The sequence below is a fragment of the Hypanus sabinus genome, chromosome 26, assembly GCF_030144855.1.
Source record: "Hypanus sabinus isolate sHypSab1 chromosome 26, sHypSab1.hap1, whole genome shotgun sequence".
NCBI lineage: Eukaryota > Metazoa > Chordata > Chondrichthyes > Myliobatiformes > Dasyatidae > Hypanus > Hypanus sabinus.
In genome coordinates, this window is record NC_082731.1 from 1871354 (window position 1) to 1884535 (window position 13182).

Sequence of the window (13182 nt, forward strand, 5' to 3'; positions counted from 1 at the left end):
ACCTTAACTCTGTGCCCTCTCATGCTAGCCATTTCAGCCCTGGGAAAAAGCCTCTGACTGTCCACACGGACAATGCCTCTCATCATCTTGTATACCTCTATCAGGTCACTTTTCATCCTCTGTCACTCCAAGGAGAGAAGGCCAATGTTCACTCAACCTATTCTCATAAGGCGTGCTCCCCAATCCAGGTAACATCCTTGTAGATCTCCTCTGCACCCTTTCTATAGTTTCCACATCTTTCCTGTAGAGAGGTGACCAGTACTTATCAGGCGTCTGATCAGGGTCCTTTATAGCTATAACATTAAACTCAATCCCACGGTTATAGCTGTTAAACTCAATCCTAAGGTTGATGAAAGCCAATGCACCATATGGTTTCTTACTTAACAGAGTCAATGTGCGTTGCAGCTTTAGGTGTCCTATGGACACGGACCGGAAGATCCCTGTGATCCTCCACACTGCCAAGAGTCTTACAATTAATGCTATAATTCTGCCATCATATTTGACCTACCAGAATGAACCACCTCAAACCTATCTGGGTTGAACTCCATCTGCAACTTCTCAGCCCAGTTTTGCATCCTATCAAAGTCCCACTGACAGCCCTCCACACAATCCACAACACCCCCAACCTTTGTGTCATCAGCAAATTTACTAACCCATCCCTGCACTTACTCATTCAGGTATTTTATAAAAGCCATAAAGAGTGTGGGGTCCCAGAACTGATCCCTGAGGCACACCACTTGTCACCGACCTCCATGCAGAATATGACCAGTCTACAACCACTCTTTGCTCTCCCTCTTCCTTCTCTCCATCTCTCTCTCTTAACCCTCTTCCCTATCCTTCTCTCTTTTCCTTTTCCTTGCTCCCTCTCCTCTCCCTCTGTCTCTCCATCCCTCGCTGTTTCTCCATGCCCCCTCTTTCTGACTCCACCTCTCTCTCCCGCTCTTTTCCCCTCGCCCTCTCTCTCCTACTACCTCTCTTCCTGGCCCCCTCTCACCCTTTCCCTTCTCTCCCCCTCTCCCTCACTGTCTCACTTTCCCTCTTCTCTCCCCATTCTCCTCTATCTCTCTCCACCCTCCCTCTGTCTCTCCATCTTGCTCCTTCTCCCTCTCCCACTCCCCACTTCTCATTTGTTTCCTTCCCCCACCCCATCATTCCTTGTCCCTGTTCTTGCCAGCCTCTTCTCTCCCTGTCTCCCCTTTGTCTCCCTCTTACCTCCTTCCCCAATGCTTCTTCTCCCAATTCTACTCTTTTCTTCCCTTGCCCACCTTGCTTTCCTTCTCCCTTTCTCTCCCCACTCTCCCTGTTTCTTATCTTTTTTCTCCTGCTCTCCCTCTACTCTCCTCCTCCACACCCCCCCTCTCTCTCTCTCTCTGTTTGCCTTCCTATTGCTCTTCCCCTCCTGCTCTTCTCCTCTCTCCCTCTCGGTGTCTCTCCACTCCTTCCTCTCTCTCCTTTTCCCTGCTCTTTCCCTCTCTCTCCACCCCTTCTCTCTCTTTCCTTCTCCCTCTTGCACTGCCTCTCCTTCTCCCCCTCTCCCTTGGTCTCTCTCCATCCCTGCCCCCTCTCATTTTCCACTCTGCCCTCCCTCCCTCTCCTTCCCTCTCTCTCTACCCCTCTCCCTCCCCTTCTTTCACTCTCCTCACTCTCTCTCTCCCTTTTGCTCTTTCCTTCTCTCTCACCCCTCTCTTACCTCACTCTCTCCCTCTCACACCCTCCCCTTATGTCTCTTTTCCTCCTGTCAATCACCTTCTCTCTCCCCTCCTCTCTCTCTCCCTCTTTCTCCCCTTTTTCTCTTTCTTCTATTTGTTCTTTATCCCTCTGCTCCCTCTCCTCCTCTCCCTCTCACACCTCTCCTACCCCTCTCCCATCACACTTTGCACCTGCTCTCCACCCCTCTCCCTACTCTTCCTCTTTCCCTCTTACACCCCCTCTCTCCACCTCACCCTACTCTACTACTACTCCTCCCCTCTCTCAACCCCTTCTCTCCCTAGTCTAACCATCCTCCTCCATACTACTTTCCCGCACCCTTGCCCCTCCCTATCTCCCCTTCACCTCTCCTCCCTCTCTCTGCCTCTCCCTCTCCTCCACTCTGCCAGCACTCTTTCTCTCTTTTTCCATCCTCTCTCCCCTCTCTCTCCCCCCCTCACTCTTACCTCTTTGTTTGTTTTTCCCATACTCTTTCTCTTTCTTCCCTGTTCTCCTCAACCTCTTCTCACTGCCCTCTCTCTCTCCACCCCTCTCCTTGCCACTTCCTCTCCCTCCACTCCCCATCCCTTCTCCCACTTTCTACCCTTTTCTCCCCCACACCCCTCCCTATCTCCCACCTGTCTCTTACTTTCCTCCTCTCTGTTTACTTCCCTCCCCTCTCTCTCCAGCCTCCCCTCTCTCCGTCTCTTTCCCTTTCCTTTTCCTCTTGCTCTCCCTCTCCACTCTCTCCCACCCCCCTCTCTCCCTGTCTTTGCACCTACCACTCACTTTCCCATTTCATCTTGTCCCCGCTCTAACTCCCCATCTTTCTTTCCTCACTCTCCCACTCTCCATGTCCCTCTCCCTCTCTCGACCTCTCTCTTACTCCCTTTTGCGCTCTCTCTCCTTGTCTCACTCTCTCCCCTCTCTTTCTTCCTTTCTCTCCCTTTCTCTTTCCCCCTCTCCCAACCCTCTCTCCCACCCTCCCTCTCTCCCACACCAACTCACACTAATGTGCACACACACACACTCATTCTCACACACATGCACACTCACTCTCACACACACACACACACTCATTCTCACCCACACATGCACACTCACACACACTCCCCCTCCCTCCTGCGCTGTCACAAAAACAAGATGATCTGTGTTTTTGTGTGCTTCTGTACATACACTGCCCTGTCAGTAGTGACACAGTGATGATGGGAAGAATGGGTCATTGAATCTTACAGCCCAACTTGTTCATACTGACGATGAACTATGCATATACATGTGTGTGTGTGTGTGTGTGTGTTAGCCCTAGTGTACTTCTTGTCATCTTCCATTTATGGAGACGCACACATGCATGCATACCTTATATATAGTCGTATATATTTGACTAAAGCACAACTGTTACTGTCACACCTCATGTGAACTGATTGCAACTTACACAGTCAGTCATAACACTGTCACACCAGCACTGACTGTAACACATACAGCATTGCTAGTCCATTGTTCAGACTCTCGACTTGGTGATAGTTCTGAGTCACTTCAGCTTGGTGGAGGAAGACATGAGTATTCTTTTGCCACTTCATCTGAGGGGCATGCTGACCCTCAGATAGCACTGGGGTTGAGGGGAGTGGTGATGGTGAGGGGCCGGAGGAACATTAACTAGCTTGATGTGATTTGTTTCACTTTGACCAACAGAGGAATCTGCTTCAACTGTCTCCACTACTCCAGATTCCACACCTTCCTCCACTGAAGGTAAGCCTCGCTCGTGAATCCTTGCCATACCTGGTGGCTGCTGCTGTCTTTGCTGTATGTGGTTGTGGGAGGAGTCTTTTTATATAAATTCCATGGAGCCAAGTGAGAAGATTGGGTTGGGAAATGTGGAAGAGGCAGAGTTTGATGTTCTCTTTTGTCTGGGGTTATTGGGAGATTTGTAAGACTAAGGTTATTCAAGGGCTAGTTTATAGAGACAAACTTCAAAGTAAATTTGTTATTAAAGTATGTAGATGTTTCTGTTGAAATTAATTTTCTTGAAAGTATAGTATTTACAGGGAAAAAAGAAATACCATAGAATTTAGGAAAGACTTTAAGGCTAAAAAGACAAAGGCTAACAAACAACCAATGTGCAAAATCAAGTAAACTTCAAACACAAAGAAATATGGTCCTTGAAAGTGAGTCTGCAGGTTATGTAATCAGTTGAGAGTTGAAAAACATGAAGTTATCCAGAAGCTTGATGGTTGTACAGTAATCATCATTCCTGAACCATTAAACTACCCCACACCTGATGGTAGTAATGAGAAAAATCATCACACTGGTGGATGGTAGGGGTCTTTGATGATTGCTGCTGCTTTCATGTGGGAGCGCTGCATGCAGTGGTGAGGAGGGCTTTATCTGTGAAGGACCTTGCGCATTTGTATCAAAAAAACCTGTATTCACAATACCAACTCCAGTGAATTCAATTGTCACTTCTCCTTTTACCTTATTCCATTGTTAAGTCTCTTTTTAACTTGATCTGCTATGAGAGAACATCCCCTAACAACTGAGCCACTGTGATGGGTATTCAATGTCCACTTCCTTTTTAGACAAACTCAGCTTTCTGCACAGAAGCCGATGCTTGTAAGGATTAAAGTATTGTTTTTGAGTATTGTTGTAAGTGGGAGCCAGTCTTTGGTTTAAATGTAAATGGAAAGCAGTGATCAGTTTAAAGTTAAAAGGACTGCTTTGCAACTAGCAGCACTGTTTATATAGCAGTTGGGCTATCTGCTCATGACTTGCAGTGTAAAACAATGGGATTATAATAATTAGGCCTGTATCCAACCAGACAACATTGGCTAAATTATTTCATTCAAGGAAGCTTGCAGATCTGTTCGATACTATCACTTAACACATCAAATAACTGATCTATTAATATTTGGAAGATTTGTGTGCTTAAGAGTTAGCATTTACAGCTTAAATTGTGGGTATCTGGAAATCTCTTTCTCCAGAACTTTTTAGACCACCAATGTGAAAAGATGCATTTTTGAAAGAATACCACATATATTCACCCCATAGGCAGGAAATTAAATAAATGTAAGAAAGCAGTCAGGAATATTAACAATGGTCCAGGAACATCAAGAAGAATGGCAGAAAGATGAAGTGAACTAGAATTCATTCCTCTGCCTTCATTTGTTTGTCTGCAACTCGTTGGCATATCTTTTTAGCTTTTGGACTTGTGTCTTGGAAATCCTTTGTGGTTTTAAATCATTTGTAATAAATTTTAACCTGCTTCATTAGCTGGAAGTATCACTTCCCTGGTAGGGACCCACCGCTCAAATAGTGAGTATTGGCAGCTAGACATGCCATGAAGGATAAACAGGGAAGTGAACTAATCTTTGAAAAGTAGGGAGTTACAGTATAGCCTCCCTTTAGTGAAGGTACCTTTAACTATCGGATAAGGCTTAAGATCTCTGTTGAGTTTAGAATTTCATGGTCAGCAAACTCATACCATCACAGCACCATTCCATTAGATCTTCTCCACACCTTCAAGTGAAAATTAGATGTGATACTTTAGCCAAGGCCCGCTTCATGAAGGTTTAACATGGCTTTTTGCCTTTGTGCCTGAGTGTTTCATGCACCTTTTTGTTTTAAGGAACCCAATATTCAATATCCTTAAATCCCAGGTGGCAGTCCCTGTGTTTTTAAAACTACTGTACTGATGTAAAACTACCTCTCTTCACTTCCTCACATGATTTAATGGTTCTCTGCTCTAAACCATATTTGCTACATGTTTACTGTGTCCAGTCGAGCATGTCCTCCTGAGTCTGCCATTGTCCTCTGTTCTTTTACTGCATTTATAAGGGAGGCTGTCAACTGTCAAATGAACAATCCCCTATGTACAGAAGTTCAGTTCATTTATGGCTTATGTCATGAAATTGTTATTTTGTAGCAGTAGTGCACTGCAAAGCATAATAAAAATATAAATTTATATACATTTAAATAAATAAAAAAATATACCATGGAAGTACTAACTAAGAGCACCAGAGTGACTTCGAGTGTCATTTTAAGAATTTATTAGCATGATACCATGGAGAGTCTGCAGCAGTCTCCACTGCCACCAGAACTCTGATTTTTAGGTTGTACAGAGCTCATAGTTATACAGCAAGACAAGCAACTTCTCATAACTTTGTTTAGCATTCCACACTCAGTACATGATCAATTGTTTAAAAGACATGTCAGTTATCTCTCAGTGCAAATGTAACAGTTCTGTTTGTTCCCTGTTATCAGGACTCATAATCTACCCCCAGACATGTCCTCCCTCTTGGTCCCAGGGGCTTAGTATCTTGTTTATTGGAGTTCCTGGTACTACACTTATCATCCAAGGTTATTCTTGACTCGCGTCAGCAATCTTAAGTCCAGCTGCTCATATATAGGTGTCCCCCGTTTTTTGAACGTTCGCTTTACAACACCTCGCTGTTATGAAAGACCTACATTAGTTATCTGTTTTCACTAACAAGGTGTTTTCACTGTTACTAAAGAAGGCAGCATGCGAAAAAGGCAGCACGCACCGAGCAGCCAAGCTCCTCCCCCGGAACTGCATTCTAGCCGGCATTGCTTAAACACGTGCCTGTGAGCATCTGTGCTTTATGTCGATTTATTTTGTGCATCCGTTAGCAAAATGAGTTCTAAGGTATCAGAAAAGCCTAAAAGAGCGTGTAAGGGTGTCACACTTAGTGTAAAACTAAACATCATAAAGCGTTTCGATCGTGGTGGACAAAGTGAGTTTGGCTTGTGGAAGTTGACAAAGATGATGTGGAAGAGGATTTGGTGTTCCATGACCAAGAACTGATAGATGAAGAGCCAATGAAGAGGAAAGGACAACAATTGAAGTCGAATGCAGTAGCAAACGGCCCGAAAGTGAAGTCGTCCAGGAACTGAACATGAAGCAATTGCGTGAGATTTTCGCTGCGATTGACAACGCTGCAATGATTGCAGAAAAGTATGACTTTAATTTTGAAAGGGTACGTCGGTTTAGGGAATATTTACAGGATGGTTTGAGTGCTTACAAAGAACTGTATGATAGAAAAATGCGTGAGGCTAAGCTGTCAAGCATACTGTCGTTTTTCAAGCCTTCCACATCAGCCACAGCAGACGATGAAACTCAACCTTTGACATCAAGGCAGGCAGACATAGAAGAAGGTGACCTGCCTGCCCTGATGGAAACAGATGACGATGAGATGACACCCCAGTCTCCTCTACCTCCCACCACCCCAACCTCCGACGACTCAGCCTAACACACCATCATCAGTGTGTTCACAGTCTTCCTGATTCCGGTGAGTGAAACTACACTGGACGTACATTATTTCTACTTTATTTTTATGTGTTATTTGGTATGATTTGGCAGCTTCATAGCTTAAAGATTACTGGAAAGAGTGTTTCTGCCAAGAGCACTTGCGCCGAGTCTTTCTGCCGAGAGTGTTTGCGTGAGATTTTCGCTGCGGTGGACAGTGCTGCAATAATTGCAGAAAAGTATTCCTACTTTATATAGGCTGTGTATTTATCAGATCATTCCTGCTTTTATTATATGTTAGTGTTATTTTAGGTTTTATGTGTTATTTGGCATGATTTGGTAGGTTATTTTTTGGGTCTGCGAATGCTCACAAATTTTTCCCATGTAAATAAATGGTAATTGCTTCTTCACTTTACGACATTCCGGCTTACGAACCATTTCATAGAAATGCTCTACCTTCAAATAGCAGGGGAAACCTGTAATGTTTTAACCATTTCTACCACAGTATATATAATTAAATTAAATAAGTAGTGCATAACGAGAGGAAACAAGGTAGCAAGGTAGTGTATATGGGTTCATTGTCCATTCAGAAATTTGATGGCGGAGGGAAAAAAGTTGTTCCGGAAACATTAAGTATGTGTCTTCAGGCTCCTGTAACTCCTTCCTGATGGTGGCAATGAGCAGAGGGCATGTCCTGGCTGATGGGTGTCCTGAACAATGGATACCACCTTTTGTAGATTTGCTGGATGCTGCAGAGGTTAGTACCCATGTGGAGCTGGCAGAGTTTACAATTTTCTGCAGTTTTTTCCAATCCTGTGCCGTGGCCATTTAGAATGCACTCCATGGTACATCAGTAGAAATTTGTGAGTGTCTTTAGTGACAAATAACTCTCCTTAAACTCCCATTGAAATATAACTGCTGTCATGCCTTATTTGTAATTGTAATAATATGTTGAGACTAGCTTAGATCCTCTGAAATGTTGACACCCAGGAACTTGAAACTGCTCACCCTTTCCACTTCTGATCCCTTGATGACGACCGGTGTGTTTTCCATTGACTTCCTCTTCCTGAGCTCCACAATTAATCCTTTGGTCTTCTTGACTTTGATGGTAGGGCTGTTGCTGCAGCATCTCTCATCCAGCTGATCTATCTTGCTCCTGCAGGATTTCTCATCATCTGAAATTTTGCTATCAGTAGTTCTGTTGTCAGCAAAAGATGGCATTTGAGCTATGTCTACCCACACAATTGTGTGTAGAGGGAGTAAAGTGATGGATGGCTCTGCTCCTTGAGGTGTGCCAGTGTTGATTGTCAGCGAAGAGGAGATGTTATTTCCAATCACACAGACTGTGGTCTCCCAGTGAGCAAGTCAAGGATCCAGTTGCAGAGGGAAGTACAGAAGCTCAGGGCTTGTCGCTTGTTAATTAGAATTGAGGGTATGATTGTGTTGAACGCTGCGCTGTAGTCAATAAATAGCAGCCTGACGTAGGTATTACTAAATATATCATCAAAGGCGGAGATCCCACTCCCAGTCCTGGTAACTCCCTTATTCCTCAGACAGGAGGGGATTGTACCACAGAGACCACTAATGTTGTGCTTCCTGTCCTTTGGTAAATTTTATGTGCTGACTGGCACAGTCCCTTTAATTGCATGGTCAGCAATTTTTCAAGCAGGTTTTCTATCCAATGCCCAGAATATCAGTCACCATAGTCATGGGTACTGGGACAGCCATAGTTTTATAGCACAGTTTGCTTTTTCCATTGGATTTGCCCAGATTATTGTCTCTGTCACCCGTTGTAAGGTTGACAAGCCTAAGTCACTCACTCACTTTACTGAACAGGGTTGCAATCTTTGCAACAGCAAGATCTCTTGTTATGCCTCTATCTCTAAAGAGAGCTGCAAACAGTGGCTTACTGTAATAGCCCAGGATGCACCCTACCTTTCTAATCTCGAGTACCAGCCATCTATATTAACCAATTTCCTCTCCAACTACCTCCTTTATTGTGACATTAGCGCCACCATATTTTACAAAGATGAATGCAAGGGGCTCATTTTGTGCCCTCTCCATAACCTCCATATGAATACTCCATGCTCCACCATTGTCTCCTATCTGTAGCCATCTGTTACATCCACCTATCACCTCCCAGTCTCTGTCACAATTCCAACTCTCCCCTCCTCCAATCTGCTCTTCTTATCCAGATTCATCTACAGCCTGCCTGCCCTTGCTCCCCCTCTCTACACTGGCTATTTCCCTCATTTCAGATGAAGGGGCTTGACCCGAAACCTCAACTGTCCATTTTCCTCCATAGAATCTGCCTGACCCACTAAATTCCTCCAGCATCTTGTGCATTGCCTCTCCCTTTACTTGACTACCCATTTGGAGGTAGGAGAGGCTATTCAGCCTGTTCTGTCTTTCCGTAAAATCATACCTATTTTTTCCATCTGTCAGATTTCTGCACCAACCTCTTATCCTGCAACATCAAAAAATCTATGAATCTCTGTCTTGAATATAGGCCTGTGCTCTTGTGGCCCATACCCTGGAGGATCTTCAGACTGTCCTTGCTGTGTTGGTGAGAGCGTACAGCAGGATGGGGCTGACCGTCAATACCACCAAGACAGAAGTGGTTTGCCAGTAGAGAGTCAGTGTCCCACCCACCCTACCTGCCTTCACTGTTGGTGATGAAAAGCTGTCAGTAGTGTCATCTTTTAAATATCTGGGGAGCATTCTCTCTGAGGATAGAGGCATTGACAACGACATCCAGAGCCACATTAAACAGGAATCAGCTACCTTTGGGAGACTTCGGTGTAGAGTATTTCAGAACAGGAGCCTTCGTCCCTCCACAAAGATCGCTGTATACCAAGCGGTCTGTGTCACCACCCTCTTTTATAGCTGTGAAGCTTGGAGCCCTCACATCAAGTCCTTGGAGCGCTTCCACATAAGCTGCCTTCAGCACATCCTGGGAATTACTGGGTGTGAGTGGGTGCCTCACACTGAAATACTTGTAAAGACCAACTGCAGAAGTATTGAGGCCATGATCACCCAGCGTCAGCTGCAGTGGCTGGGGCTGATAAGGATGCTCCCATGTCGGTTACCCCGCAGAATGTTATACAGCCAGCTACATCATGGTCGACACTCAGCTGGAGGGCTGAAGAAGCGCTATAATGATCAGATGAAGAATGCTTTAAGGAAGTATAAGGTCAGACCTGAGGACCTGGAGGATGTTGCTGCTAACCGTAACACTTGGCGACAGCTGTGTAGGGACGGGGTTCGTATTCTGGAGATGGAAAGAACAACCAGTAGAAGAGAGCCAGAGAAATGTAGCCATGGTTGCCATCGCTATCATCACTACCACATATACATGTCCCACCTGCAATAGAACGTGTGGGTCCAAGATAGGACTGTGTAGTCATCAAGGATCTCACTGTTAAAGGAGTGGATGTCATCATCGGATTCAGATGGACAACTGAAGAGAAGAGACGCCATAGGATAAGATAAAGGAAAAGAAAGGCTATTTAGTCCATTGAGTCTGCTCCACATTCAATCAAAGCTGAACAACACACACAAAATTCTGGAGGAACTCATCAGGTCAGTCAGTATCTATGGAGGGGAATAAACAGTTAACATTTCGGGCTGAAACCATACACGGGACTCAATCAGGAAGGATCTTGGCCCGAAACATCCGCTGTTTCTTCATCTCCGTAGACACTGCCTGACCTGATGAGTTCCTTCAGCATTTTATGTGTTGCTCAAAATTTCCAACATCTATAGAACCTCTTATGTTTACAATTAGTGCTGATTTCTTTTTCAACCACTTTTGCCCGTAACTTTTAACTGTCTTACTAGTTCAGCATCTATCAATTTTCACCTTAATTATACATATACTTGGCCTCCATAGCCACCTGTGGCTATGAATTCCAGAGATTCACCATCTTCTTGCTGAAGGAATTCCTCCTCATCACAATTTTAGAGGCACACCCAATTATTCTGAGTCTGTTCTCAAAGTTACTCACAATAGTAATTTAATAGTCCGATAATAGTAATAGTCTGATCAGAGCTTTATAAAGCCTAATCAGTACATCCTTACTTTTATGTTCTATACATTCAGTTGATCTCAAAGTGATACCTATATCTTAGTGGCTATATTTAGAACATAGAACAATACAGCACGGTACAGGCCCTTCAGCCCATAATGTTGAGCTGCTCTTAAACCCTGCTTCCCATATAACCCCTCACCTTAAATTCCTCCATATACTGTCTAGTAGCCTCTTAAATTTCACTAGTGTATCTGCCTCCACCACTGACTCAGGCAGTGCATTCCACGCACTAACCACTCTCTGAGTGAAAAACCTTCCTCTAATATCCCCCTTGAACTTCCCACCCCTTACCTTAAAGCCATGTCCTCTTGTATTGAGCAGAGGTGCCCTGGGGAAGAGGCGCTGGCTGTCCACTCTGTCTATTCCTCTTAATATCTTGTACACCTCTATCATGTCTCCTCTCATCCTTCTTCTCTCCAGAGAGTAAAGCCCTAGCTCCCTTAATCTCTGATCATAATGCATACTCTCTAAACCAGGCAGCATCCTGGTAAGTCTCCTCTGTACACTTTCCAATGCTTCCACGTCCTTCCTATAGTGAGGCGACCAGAACTGGACACAGTACTCCAAGTGTGGCCTAACCAGAGTTTTATAGAGCTGCATCATTACACCACGACTCTTAAACTCTATCCCTCAACTTATGAAAGCTAACCCTCCATAAGCTTTCTTAACTACCCTATCTACCCCTGAGTAACTTTCAGGGATCTATGGACATGTACCCCCAGATCCTTCTGCTCCTCCACACTCCCAAGGAGTGTGTGAGAGTTTGAAGAAATTTGGTATGTCACTGAAGACACTGGCAAATTTCTACAGATGTAGCATGGACAGCAGTCTAACTGGTTGCATCACCATCTGGTATGGGGGGGGAGAGGTGGGGTCAATACTGCACAGGATTGAAGTAATCTGATCTGATGATCAATCCAAATCTGATGAAAAACAGACGTGGGAGCATGGAGGAACATCTGGAAATCTCCAGGAAGGCCTTCTTTGTTGCTGCTGCTGTTGTGAGGTCCGGGACTCTGCTGAGAAGAACAGGCCCCCAGTCCTCGGGGTTGTGTTGCCAATGGCTGTTGGTAGGGGCGTCGTTGTGCGCTCGGCAGAGGATGGTGCTCGGAGAGGCTGTGCTGGAGGGGATGGTCGGAGGCTCGGGGATTCGATGGACTCAGAGTCTGCTGTGGTCTGTGTGCTGCGTCTGCAAGGCTGTGTCCGACGGAGCTTTCATTGTGTGCTGCGTCTGCAAGGCTGGATCTGGTGCCGTGGAGGTCCATAGCGGGGGTACTCCCTTCTGCAGCCTGTGTGGGATGACGAGTCTATTGGGACCCTGAGGACTTGTGGAAACTGTGGTGGTTTCTTTCGAACTTACAGTCTTTTAACATCTTTGGACTATTTTACTGTGCCCATGGTTTGTTTTTTAATCAATTATGGTATTGTCTGCACTGTTGTAACTATATGTTAACTATATATGTAACTATGTGGTTTTGTGTAGGTCTTGTAGCTTAAGTTTTTGGTTTGTTGGGTGGTAGAGTTGGTCTCTTGACTTGGTATGTCTGGGTAGTCTTGTTTTGTCTGGTGGATTTGGAGTTCCTTTTTGGGAAACGCGCTAAGATGGTAGCACGAACTTAATATGCAGCGACCTCTCCGGACTCTGGATTTGGGGATTACCAAACGTTATGTGGATTTTCTGGTGTAGTCTGCTTTGTTGTATGCTTTTGTGATATCATTCTGGAGAACATTGTCTAATTTTTTAGCTGCATTGCATTTTGGTTTCTAAATAACAATAAACTGAAACTGAACTGTATGCTGCAGAGAGTTGTAAAATTAGTCAGCTCTGTCATGATATCTAGAGTCCATAGTATTCAGGCATCTTCAAGAAGCAAGGCCTCAAAAAGGACCCCCATCACCCAGGACATGCCCCCTTCTCATTGTTACCATCAGGAAGGAGGTAGAGAAGCCTGAAGATGCCATTCAATGATTCAGGAACAGCTTCTTCCCTTCTGCTGTCAGGTTTCTGAATGGATATTGAACCCGTGAACACTACCTCACTTTTTTGCACTACTTATTTATCTATTTAACATAAAGTGCCATAAAAAGTATTCAACCCCTGGGAAGTTCTCATGTTTTATTGTTTTACTACATTGAATCACAGTAGAT

At 44.7% G+C, this 13182-nt stretch overlaps 1 protein-coding gene across 9 annotated transcripts in view; it reads left to right on the forward strand.

The window, feature by feature from the left end:
* Positions 1-13182, forward strand: part of LOC132381789 (reticulon-1-like) — a 180523-nt gene that overhangs the window by 21744 nt on the left and 145597 nt on the right. For 8 of the 9 annotated variants that reach the window (XM_059951356.1, XM_059951363.1, XM_059951357.1 and 5 more), the window contains one exon: positions 3376-3432. In XM_059951356.1, coding sequence (XP_059807339.1) covers positions 3376-3432 — 57 coding nt within the window. Of the gene's footprint in view, positions 1-165; positions 189-3375; positions 3433-13182 lie in introns of those variants that run through there. The other variant, XM_059951361.1, reaches the window with a different exon arrangement.